The sequence below is a fragment of the Salvelinus fontinalis genome, chromosome 17, assembly GCF_029448725.1.
Source record: "Salvelinus fontinalis isolate EN_2023a chromosome 17, ASM2944872v1, whole genome shotgun sequence".
Lineage (NCBI taxonomy): Eukaryota > Metazoa > Chordata > Actinopteri > Salmoniformes > Salmonidae > Salvelinus > Salvelinus fontinalis.
In genome coordinates this window covers 1517675-1530143 of record NC_074681.1, presented here as the reverse complement: position 1 = coordinate 1530143, position 12469 = coordinate 1517675, and the positions used below count along the sequence as shown (strand labels likewise).

Here is a 12469-nt window from a genome sequence, read left to right as displayed (position 1 = left end):
AGTTCAATATAACCCCTGGAACAGCCATGTCATGGCCGGAGTCATCCCTCCCTCCCTCCCCATCCCTCCCTCCCTCCCTCCCTCCCTCCCTCCCTCCCTCCCTCCCTACCTCTCGTTGTGCTGTTTCAAAACGCTTTGGATTTATGGGATTAAAGATAGCGTGGGCTGAGTAGCCATATTTGGTGGGTTTCAAACTACAGCCTTTGATTGGGAACAGATCAGGAACCATTTAACCTGACAGAACAGGAACCATTTATCCTGACAGAACAGGAACCATCTAACCTGACAGAACAGGAACCATCTAACCTGACAGATCAGGAACCATTTAACCTGACAGAACAGGAACCATTTATCCTGACAGAACAGGAACCATCTAACCTGACAGAACAGGAACCATTTAACCTGACAGATCAGGAACCATTTAACCTGACAGAACAGGAACCATTTAACCTGACAGATCAGGAACCATTTAACCTGACAGATCAGGAACCATTTAACCTGACAGAACAGGAACCATTTAACCTGACAGATCAGGAACCATTTAACCTGACAGATCAGGAACCATTTAACCTGACAGAACAGGAACCATTTAACCTGACAGAACAGGAACCATTTAACCTGACAGATCAGGAACCATTTAACCTGACAGATCAGGAACCATTTAACCTGACAGATCAGGAACCATTTAACCTGACAGAACAGGAACCATTTAACCTGACAGATCAGGAACCATTTAACCTGATAGATCAGGAACCATTTAACCTGACAGATCAGGAACCATTTAACCTGACAGATCAGGAACCATCTAACCTGACAGATCAGGAACCATTTAACCTGACAGATCAGGAACCATTTAACCTGACAGATCAGGAACCATTTAACCTGACAGATCAGGAACCATCTAACCTGACAGATCAGGAACCATTTAACCTGACAGATCAGGAACCATTTATCCTGACAGATCAGGAACCATTTAACCTGACAGAACAAGAACCATTTAACCTGACAGATCAGGAACCATTTAACCTGACAGATCAGGAACCATTTAACCTGACAAATCAGGAAACATTTACCCTGACAGAACAGGAACCATTTAACCTGACAGATCAGGAACCATTTAACCTGACAGAACAGGAACCATTTAACCTGACAGAACAGGAACCATTTAACCTGACAGATCAGGAACCATCTAACCTGACAGATCAGGAACCATTTAACCTGACAGATCAGGAACCATTTAACCTGACAGATCAGGAACCATTTAACCTGACAGATCAGGAACCATTTAACCTGACAGATCAGGAACCATTTACGCTGACAGAACAGGAACCATTTAACCTGACAGAACAGGAACCATTTAACCTGGCAGATCAGGAACCATTTACCCTGACAGATCAGGAACCATTTACCCTGACAGATCAGGAACCATTTACCCTGACAGATCAGGAACCATTTACCCTGACAGATCAGGAACCATTTAACCTGACAGATCAGGAACCATTTACCCTGACAGATCAGGAACCATTTACCCTGACAGATCAGGAACCATTTACGTTGACAGAACAGGAACCATTTAACCTGACAGATCAGGAACCATTTACCCTGACAGATCAGGAACCATTTACCCTGACAGATCAGGAACCATTTAACCTGACAGATCAGGAACCATTTAACCTGACAGAACAGGAACAGGGTTTCTGCAGGAGGAGGCAGGCCTATACAATACTGTGGGTAGGGTTTCTGCAGGAGGAGGCAGGCCTGTACAATACTGTGAGTAGGGTTTCTGCAGGAGGAGGTAGGGCTATACAGTACCGTGAGTAGGGTTTCTGCAGGAGGAGGCAGGCCTATACAGTACCGTGAGTAGGGTTTCCGCAGGAGGAGGTAGGCCTATACAGTACCGTGAGTAGGGTTTCCGCAGGAGGAGGCAGGCCTATACAGTACTGTGTAGGGTTTCTGCAGGAGGAGGCAGACCTATACAGTACTGTGTAGGGTTTCTGCAGGAGGAGGCAGACCTATACAGTTGTATGGTTAGGGTTTCTGCAGAAGGAGGCAGGCCTATACCCTGACATGCTAGGGGCTATAACCTGACATGCTAGGAGCTATACCCTGACATGCTAGGGACTATATCCTGACATGCTAGGGGCTATACCCTGACATGCTAGGGGCTATAACCTGACATGCTAGGGGCTATAACCTTACATGCTAGGGGCTAGGGGCTATACCCTGACATGCTAAGGGCTAGACCATAACATGCTAGGGACTATAACCTGACATGCTAGGGGCTACAACCTGACATGCTAGGGGCTATAACCTGACATGCTAGGGGCTAGGGGCTATACCCTGATATGCTAGGGGCTAGACCATGACATGCTAGGGGCTATACCCTGACATGCTAGGGACTATAACCTGACATGCTAGGGGCTATAACCTGACATGCAAGGGGCTAAAACCTGACACGCTAGGGGCTACAACCTGGCATGATAGGGACTATAACCTGACATGCAAGGGGCTAAAACCTGACATGCTAGGGGCTATACCCTGACATGCTAGGGACTAAATCCTTACATGCTAGCAGCTATACCCTGACATGCTAGCGGCTATAACCTGACATGCTAGTGGCTATACCCTGACATGCTAGCGGCTATACCCTGACATGCTAGGGGCTATACCCTGACATGCTAGCGGCTATAACCTGACATGCTAGCGGCTATACCCTGACATGCTAGCGGCTATACCCTGACATGCTAGGGGCTATACCCTGACATGCTAGGGGCTATAACCTGACATGCTAGGGGCTATAACCTGACATGCTAGGGGCTATAACCTGACATGCTAGGGGCTATACCCTGACATGCTAGGGGCTATAACCTGACATGCTAGGGGCTATACCCTGACATGCTAGGGGCTATAACCTGACATGCTAGGGACTAGGGGCTACACCCTGAAATGCTAGGGGCTAGGGGCTATACCCTGACATGCTAGGGACTAGGGGCTATACCCTGACATTCTAAGGGCTATACCCTGACATGCTAGGGGCTAGGGGCTATACCCTGACATGCTAGGGACTATACCCTGACATGCTAGAGGCTATACCCTGACATGCTAGCGGCTATACTATGACATGCTAGGGGCTAGACCCTGACATGCTAGCGGCTATACCCTGACATGCCAACGGCTATACCCTGACATGCTAGCGGCTATACCCTGACATGCTAGCGGCTATACCCTGACATGCTAGCGGCTATACCCTGACATGCTAGCGGCTATACCCTGACATGCTAGGGGCCATACCCTGACATGCTAGCGGCTATACCCTGACATGCTAGGGACTATACCCTGACATGCTAGCGGCTATACCCTGACATGCTAGGGACTATACCCTGACACTATGCATTTGAATATGGATTGAGAGGAGCTCTAGCTTTGTCCTGTCTGGGCTAATGTCATATATAAAAATGTTTGCTGCCCATTATGCTATACCCTCACTAACAGTTCACTGTGCTACACCCTCACTAACAGTTCACTGTGCTACACCCTCACTAACAGTTCACTGTGCTTTACCCTCACTAACAGTTCACCATGCTATACCCTCACTAACAGTTCACTATGCTTTACCCTCACTAACAGTTCACTATGCTATACCCTCACTAACAGTTCACTATGCTATACCCTCACTAACAGTTCACTATGCTTTACCCTCACTAACAGTTCACTATGCTTTACCCTCACTAACAGTTCACCATGCTATACCCTCACTAACAGTTCACTGTGCTTTACCCTCACTAACAGTTCACTGTGCTTTACCCTCACTAACAGTTCACTATGCTTTACCCTCCCTAACAGTTCACTATGCTTTACCCTCACTAACAGTTCACTATGCTTTACCCTCCCTAACAGTTCACTATGCTTTACCCTCCCTAACAGTTCACTATGCTATACCCTCACTAACAGTTCACTATGCTTTACCCTCCCTAACAGTTCACTATGCTTTACCCTCCCTAACAGTTCACTATGCTATACCCTCACTAACAGTTCACTATGCTTTACCCTCACTAACAGTTCACTATGCTATACCCTCACTAACAGTTCACTATGCTATACCCTCACTAACAGTTCACTATGCTTTACCCTCACTAACAGTTCACTATGCTTTACCCTCACTAACAGTTCACCATGCTATACCCTCACTAACAGTTCACTATGCTTTACCCTCCCTAACAGTTCACTATGCTTTACCCTCCCTAACAGTTCACTATGCTATACCCTCACTAACAGTTCACTATGCTATACCCTCACTAACAGTTCACTATGCTTTACCCTCACTAACAGTTCACTATGCTTTACCCTCACTAACAGTTCACCATGCTATACCCTCACTAACAGTTCACTGTGCTTTACCCTCACTAACAGTTCACTGTGCTTTACCCTCACTAACAGTTCACTATGCTACACCCTCACTAACAGTTCACTATGCTATACCCTCACTAACAGTTCACTATGCTATACCCTCCCTAACAGTTCACCATGCTTTACCCTCCCTAACAGTTCACTATGCTTTACCCTCACTAACAGTTCACTATGCTTTACCCTCCCTAACAGTTCACTATGCTTTACCCTCACTAACAGTTCACTGTGCTATACCCTCACTAACAGTTCACTATGCTTTACCCTCACTAACAGTTCACTATTCACAAGCAGATGTTATGTAGAAGCCAACATTATGCAATAGCCAGTACAGCAGATGACTTACCCTGCATCTTGTCCATATCCACAAATTAAGGCATCCTTTGCTCCCTCAACTTTGTAGAAATTATCTGAAAAGCAGATTAGGAACATGATTTATGCACAATACATAAAACTAAGGTAATAAAACAATAAAGTCTTGAGGCCTGCTTTAAATGATCCAACTGATTGAGAGCTCCTGAGCTGACCAGTGACCTAACAGTCATTTTATTTAACCTATATTTAACTAGGCAAGTCAGTTTAAGAACAAATTCTTATTTACAATGACGGCCTAGTAACAGTGGGCTAACTGCCTTGTTCGGGGGTAGAATGACAGAATTTTACCTTGTCAGCTCTGGATTTCGATCTAGCAACCTTTCAGGGTTACTGGCCCAACGCTCTAACCACTAGGCTACCTGCCACCCCAGTAATACACACTACAGAATAACAAAAAAAAGCTTCGACCCATTATCACTGTGCACCCGCCCGCCTACCTTATACATGCCATTTAGCAGACGATTTTATCTAAAGCAACTTACAGTCTCAGAGTGTTGGGTTAAATGCAGGAGACATATGGTCCCGGGAATTGAACCCACAATCCTGGCTTTGCAAGCACCATCCTCTACCAACTGACAAATTACAGTACTGAGTGTAATTTTACATTGCAGCATACCAATTAATATTTAGTGTGTCATATCCCTTGCACTTGTAGAGGCCTTTAACAAAGGCTTCCAAACTGGCCGTGCCTACAGTGCAGAACAGACCGAAAGGACACGACAACAACAAAACTAAAACCTTCATTGGTGACGAAGTCGTTCATGGAATTCCAGGTCCGGTTGTTACAGGTGAAGGTGTCGTTGACGTTGTATGAGGAGTTGACGCAGTGTGCCGCGCTACGGACGCACTTCTGACGCAGGATGCCCATGAAGAGCTGCAGGCCGATGAGGGCAAACACGCTCAGGCAGAACACGGTCAGGATCATCACGTCCGCAAGCTTCTTCACTGACTGGATCAGAGCACCTACGATGGTCTTTAGGCCTGAGGGAGACAGACAATAGATTACACAATGTCCCCAATAGACTTTCCAGTTAAACATTGTCCCTACCATGGTCTTTAGGCCTGAGGGAGACAGACAATAGATTACACAATGTCGCCAATAGACTTTACAGTTAAACATTGTCCCTACCATGGTCTTTAGGCCTGAGGGAGACAGACAATAGATTACACAATGTCCCCAATAGACTTTCCAGTTAAACATTGTCCCTACCATGGTCTTTAGGCCTGAGGGAGACAGACAATAGATTACACAATGTCCCCAATAGACTTTCCAGTTAAACATTGTCCCTACCATGGTCTTTAGGCCTGAGGGAGACAGACAATAGATTACACAATGTCCCCAATAGACTTTCCAGTTAAACATTGTCCCTACCATGGTCTTTAGGCCTGAGGGAGACAGACAATAGATTACACAATGTCCCCAATAGACTTTCCAGTTAAACATTGTCCCTACCATGGTCTTTAGGCCTGAGGGAGACAGAGACATGTTAGAAATGGTCCCCACTATTGTCTTAGATTTCCAGTAGACGAGAGATGAGTTAGACATTGTCCTGTGATGGTCTTTGACCTACAGGTGATATTTATCAGCTTTACAATGTCCTGCAAGGCTTCAAACCTATCAGCCAGCCTTACAGTACAATGTCCTGCAAGGCTTCAAACCTATCAGCCAGCCTTATAGTACAATGTCCTGCAAGGCTTCAAACCTATCAGCCAGCCTTACAGTACAATGTCCTGCAAGGATTCAAACCTATCAGCCAGCCTTACAGTACAATGTCCTGCAAGGCTTCAAACCTATCAGCCAGCCTTACAGTACAATGTCCTGCAAGGCTTCAAACCTATCAGCCAGCCTTACAGTACAATGTCCTGCAAGCCTTCAAACCTATCAGCCAGCCTTACAGTACAATGTCCTGCAAGGCTTCAAACCTATCAGCCAGCCTTATAGTACAATGTCCTGCAAGGCTTCAAACCTATCAGCCAGCCTTACAGTACAATGTCCTGCAAGGCTTCAAACCTATCAGCCAGCCTTACAGTACAATGTCCTGCAAGCCTTCAAACCTATCAGCCAGCCTTACAGTACAATGTCCTGCAAGCCTTCAAACCTATCAGCCAGCCTTACAGTACAATGTCCTGCAAGGCTTCAAACCTATCAGCCAGCCTTACAGTACAATGTCCTGCAAGGCTTCAAACCTATCAGCCAGCCTTACAGTACAATGTCCTGCAAGGCTTCAACCCTATCAGCCAGCCTTACAGTACAATGTCCTGCAAGGCTTCAAACCTATCAGCCAGCCTTACAGTACAATGTCCTGCAAGCCTTCAAACCTATCAGCCAGCCTTACAGTACAATGTCCTGCAAGCCTTCAAACCTATCAGCCAGCCTTACAGTACAATGTCCTGCAAGCCTTCAACCCTATCAGCCAGCCTTACAGTACAATGTCCTGCAAGCCTTCAAACCTATCAGCCAGCCTTACAGTACAATGTCCTGCAAGCCTTCAAACCTATCAGCCAGCCTTACAGTACAATGTCCTGCAAGGCTTCAACCCTATCAGCCAGCCTTACAGTACAATGTCCTGCAAGGCTTCAAACCTATCAGCCAGCCTTACAGTACAATGTCCTGCAAGGCTTCAAACCTATCAGCCAGCCTTACAGTACAATGTCCTGCAAGGCTTCAAACCTATCAGCCAGCCTTACAGTACAATGTCCTGCAAGGCTTCAAACCTATCAGCCAGCCTTACAGTACAATGTCCTGCAAGGCTTCAAACCTATCAGCCAGCCTTACAGTACAATGTCCTGCAAGGCTTCAAACCTATCAGCCAGCCTTACAGTACAATGTCCTGCAAGCCTTCAAACCTATCAGCCAGCCTTACAGTACAATGTCCTGCAAGGCTTCAAACCTATCAGCCAGCCTTACAGTACAATGTCCTGCAAGCCTTCAACCCTATCAGCCAGCCTTACAGTACAATGTCCTACAAGCCTTCAAACCTATCAGCCAGCCTTACAGTACAATGTCCTGCAAGCCTTCAAACCTATCAGCCAGCCTTACAGTACAATGTCCTGCAAGGCTTCAACCCTATCAGCCAGCCTTACAGTACAATGTCCTGCAAGGCTTCAAACCTATCAGCCAGCCTTACAGTACAATGTCCTGCAAGGCTTCAAACCTATCAGCCAGCCTTACAGTACAATGTCCTGCAAGGCTTCAAACCTATCAGCCAGCCTTACAGTACAACGTCCTGCAAGGCTTCAAACCTATCAGCCAGCCTTACAGTACAACGTCCCCAGACAGAACAGAAGAAAATAGTTTCTCTCACCTGGAATGACAGAGATGGTTTTTAGCGCTCGGAGGACCCGGAATGTTCTCAACGCAGACACGTTTCCCAGGTCCACAAACTCCGTGAGATATCTGCAACATGATGAAAGACATGAGGACAATGATGTCCCATAGACGCAGCACCGGCTGGCTAAACAGATATCAGACTGATTCAGAGTGTACAGAATGGGGTTTAAAGAACAGAAGAGAAATGGACACGTGCAACACTAAGGGTATAAAGCAAATCTATAAAGAGAGTGAAATTCAACCGGGCATTGCCCTTCAATGATCGCTGTGGCTTGATCAAGAAACTCATCTCTACTCAGTTGGTTTGTAGGTGGTCAACTACAGTACAACAATCAAACAAAAGACACCACAGGAGTCCCAGGGTAAGGAATGTTTCTGGGGATTTTCAAGTCCCTCAGTCGAGCATCCGATTCCCTTCTTGTGTCCAGCTGGGATGAACCGCGTTTGGGTACATTTTCCTTCTACAGTACAAGACACTTTGCGTCAATATAGAAATAAAATAAAATAAAGTTGAATCCATCTATCTGGGAAACGCTATACAGTACAGTCCTATACAGTACAGTCCTATACAGTACAGTCCTATACAGTACAGTCCCATACAGTACAGTCCTATACAGTACAGTCCCATACAGTACAGTCCTATACAGTACAGTCCTATACAGTACAGTCCTATACAGTACAGTCCTATACAGTACAGTCCTATACAGTACAGTCCCATACAGTACAACCAGTGCCTGGAATCCCTGATGATGAGGATGGTGATGATGGTGATGATGATGGTAGTCAATCAATCAATCAAGTTTATTTTATATAGCCCTTCGTACATCAGCTGTTATCTCAAAGTGCTGTACAGAAACCCAGCCTAAAACCCCAAACAGCTAGAATGCAGGTGTAGAAGCACGGTGGCTAGGAAAAACTCCCTAGAAAGGCCAAAACCTAGGAAGAAACCTAGAGAGGAACCAGGCTATGAGGGGTGGCCAGTCCTCTTCTGGCTGTGCCGGGTGGAGATAATAACAGAACTATGCCAAGATGGTAGTGATGATGGTAGTGATGATGGTAGTGATGATGATAGTGATGATGATCATGATGGTAGTGATAATGATGGTGATGATGATGGTAGTGATGATGATAGTGGTGATGATGATGGTGACGGCAATGATGATGGTAGTGATGATGGTAGTAATGATGATAGTGATGATAGTGATGATGAGGATGATGATGATGATGATGGTGACAGTGATGATGATATTGGTGATGATGATGGTGACGGCAATGATGATGGTAGTGATGATGATGGTAGTGACGATGATGGTAGTGATAATGATGGTGATGATAGTGATGATGATAGTGGTGATGATGATGGTGACGGCAATGATGATGGTAGTGATGATGATAGTGATGATGATAGTGATGATGATCATGATGGTAGTGATAATGATGGTGATGATGATGGTAGTGATGATGATGGTGATGATGATAGTGATGATGATGGTGACAGTGATGGTAGTGATTGATGATAGTGATGATAGTGATGATAGTGATGATGATGACGGTGATGATGATAGTGATGATGATGGTGATGATGATAGTGATAATGATGGTGATGAGGAGGAGGATGATGGTGATGATGTGATGGTAGTGATGATGATGAGGAGGATGATGATGGTGATGATGATAGTGATGATGGTGATGATGATGGTGATGATGATGGTAGTGATGATGATGATGATGATGATGATGGTAGTGATGATGGTGGTGATGATGATGGTGATGATGGTAGTGATGATGATGGTGATGATGGTAGTGATGATGGTGATGATGATGATGGCGACGATGGTAGTGATGATGATGATGGTAGTGATGATGATGGTGATGATGGTAGTGATGATGGCAGTGATGACGGCAGTGATGATGGTGATGATGGTAGTGATGATGATGGTGATGAGGAGGAGGATGATAGTGATGATGGTAGTGATGATGGTAGTGATGATGATGGTGATGAGGAGGAGGATGATGGTGATGATGGTAGTGATGATGGCAGTGATGACGGCAGTGATGATGGTGATGTCTAAGGACCATATTTGCTCAGTATTGTTACCTGTGTAATTGTTCCTTCCTGTTAATTTATTCTAAGTGGTGAGGAACAGGTGCATCACTGTAACTGAGCATCATTTAGAGAGCTGAGGCTTAGTGAACATGGCCCTAGCTATGTCCTCTCTCTCTCTCCTATATATATATATCTACACTACAGTAATACACTACATACAGCCTAAAGCCCTAAACGGTTGAGCAGCCTTATGGTGTTCTGTCCTGGTCCAGTGTACTGAAAGAGTTGTTTCATTACCCAAGCAGGTCCTAACATATTCAGGATGTATAAACTATGGAGGAGGAGTCAGATGTAATCTCACAACCTTGTTATTTGCATATCAATGCGGACCTTATGTGTGTATCATGTGATGGGATGTGATATTGCGTGTGGGGATAAAGGTGCTTAAAACTCTCTCTCTCTCTCTCGCTCTCTCTCGCTCTCTCTCTCTGTCCTCTCTAGCTGTCGTTTCTATAGCTGTATCATCACGGACGGGTCTCTAGACCATCCTCCCTCCATTATCCTCTCAGAGATTGTTTAGTTCACTCTCAGAAGTCCATTCACAATGCAACCCTTTAAATACCCGGTAAGTCCCAAAGTCAAATGATGTTTTCAATTTAAATAATGAATATTAAATCCACATGTCATCCACCTAAAGGACATCTTTGTCTCTGTCTCTCTCTCTGTCTCTCTCTCTGTCTCTCTCTGTCTCTCTCTCTCTCTCTCTCTCTCTGGGATGTATCAAAAGCCCCAGGATGACAAATACCTAGCAATTGAAGAACAGGAGGTGGCGAGGGGTGAAGGAGGTGAAATACCAGACCAAAGGGGCAGTACTTACGCCATGGAGATTACACTAAAATCCAGCCAGTTCCATGGGTCTCTCAGGAAGGTGAACGGTCCGACACAGAATCCTCTCGCAAATATCTTTATCATGGACTCAAAGGTGTAGATACCGGTGAACGTGTACCTGAAAAATCATTTCATGTATTCAAAACAACACAGTATTAGGCAATAGCAGTGGACGGAATGAAGAGAGATCATTCGTTAAGGTATAACGTCATAGTGTTTCAACTCATTTAGCATGCTCTCAATCAACAGTTGAAAGAAAATGTAAATGCCAAAATAGCAGAATGTAATAATACGATATATACAATCAAGGTATTGTTAGCTAGCAAGGGTGAGTGTGTTATGTCATACATTCCCAGAATACCTTGTTTCAGAGGATAGATTTACCTTAGGTATAAACATTCAGTAACGGAATTGGAAGTTTAGCATTCATCACATTCCAATTGTAAAAGATATTTAAGCAAAACCGGACGTAAAGCGTTGGGGCGAAGTGTGGAGCATTATACACCATGCCAAGTTGTCATTCTCATCTGGCATTCCAAGTGCAGTGAGTGAGCCGACCGTATCACATGCTTGATGTAGACTACTTACATTTGAAATACAGTAACTCACCGATCAGGATTCACACACTGTTACTGTTACCGTAGCAACACACCTTGGCAACGCTCAATATTGTGACAAAAAAAAAGACCAAAAAAAAAGGGGGGGGGGGCAGACAGAGGAAGTTCCTATCACAGGAGAACAGTGTGTTCACCATCAAAAGAAGGGTACTAAGGAGGGAGGAAGTGTAGACGTTTTACTTACTCCAGGTACTTGGTCCAAGGGGCAGGGTCTGACATAGCCATGAAGCAACAGTTGGTCAGAATAGTACACATAATGAACAAGCTGAATAATGTGAAGAAAAAGGTTAAAGTAAATTCACATATGTTTGTCAATGTATCACATACTGTGCTTACCACACCTTCGCTTTAAATTAAGTCCCCCCCCCGCCCCAACATTTTTTGGGGGAAAATGTTTCTATTAGTGATGTAATTCTGGGAACTAGCCGTCCTTTCAATGGAAAAATAATCCTTTGAAATATGACCATAAGGATAATAAACTGACTAAGTTTTGTCCTTGTTAGCAAGGTCCTCCTCACGACTACTCTGTTCATTTTATATACAGTAAATGCATGATAGCTTGTTCCGACCAGTTGGGTTGTTGCTACTGTAGTTCATACATTATAGCTCACGCTCAGCGTTCAGGTCATAGCTAGAGACTGGGGGTGTGGTTTTCTCCACGTCTCTAATGCTGGGCGTACACTACACGACAAAAAAATACTAAAATCGCCCAGCCTCTCACATTAAAACAATCATCTTTTCCTGTAGTTGTTTTGTGTTGCCAATAAATGATGTGACACAGAATGGTGTCACATCAGAATAGTGTCA

At 44.8% G+C, this 12469-nt stretch overlaps 1 protein-coding gene across 1 annotated transcript in view; it reads right to left on the bottom strand.

The window, feature by feature from the left end:
• The window catches only part of LOC129813544 (sodium channel protein type 4 subunit alpha-like), a 129468-nt gene that overhangs the window by 59435 nt on the left and 57564 nt on the right, over positions 1–12469 (bottom strand). Inside the window, exons 4-8 of the mRNA XM_055865840.1 lie at positions 11847–11936; positions 11035–11163; positions 8085–8176; positions 5518–5760; positions 4751–4814 (exon numbers count right to left, since the gene is read on the bottom strand). Coding sequence (XP_055721815.1) covers positions 4751–4814; positions 5518–5760; positions 8085–8176; positions 11035–11163; positions 11847–11936 — 618 coding nt within the window. The remainder of the gene's footprint in view (positions 1–4750; positions 4815–5517; positions 5761–8084; positions 8177–11034; positions 11164–11846; positions 11937–12469) is intronic.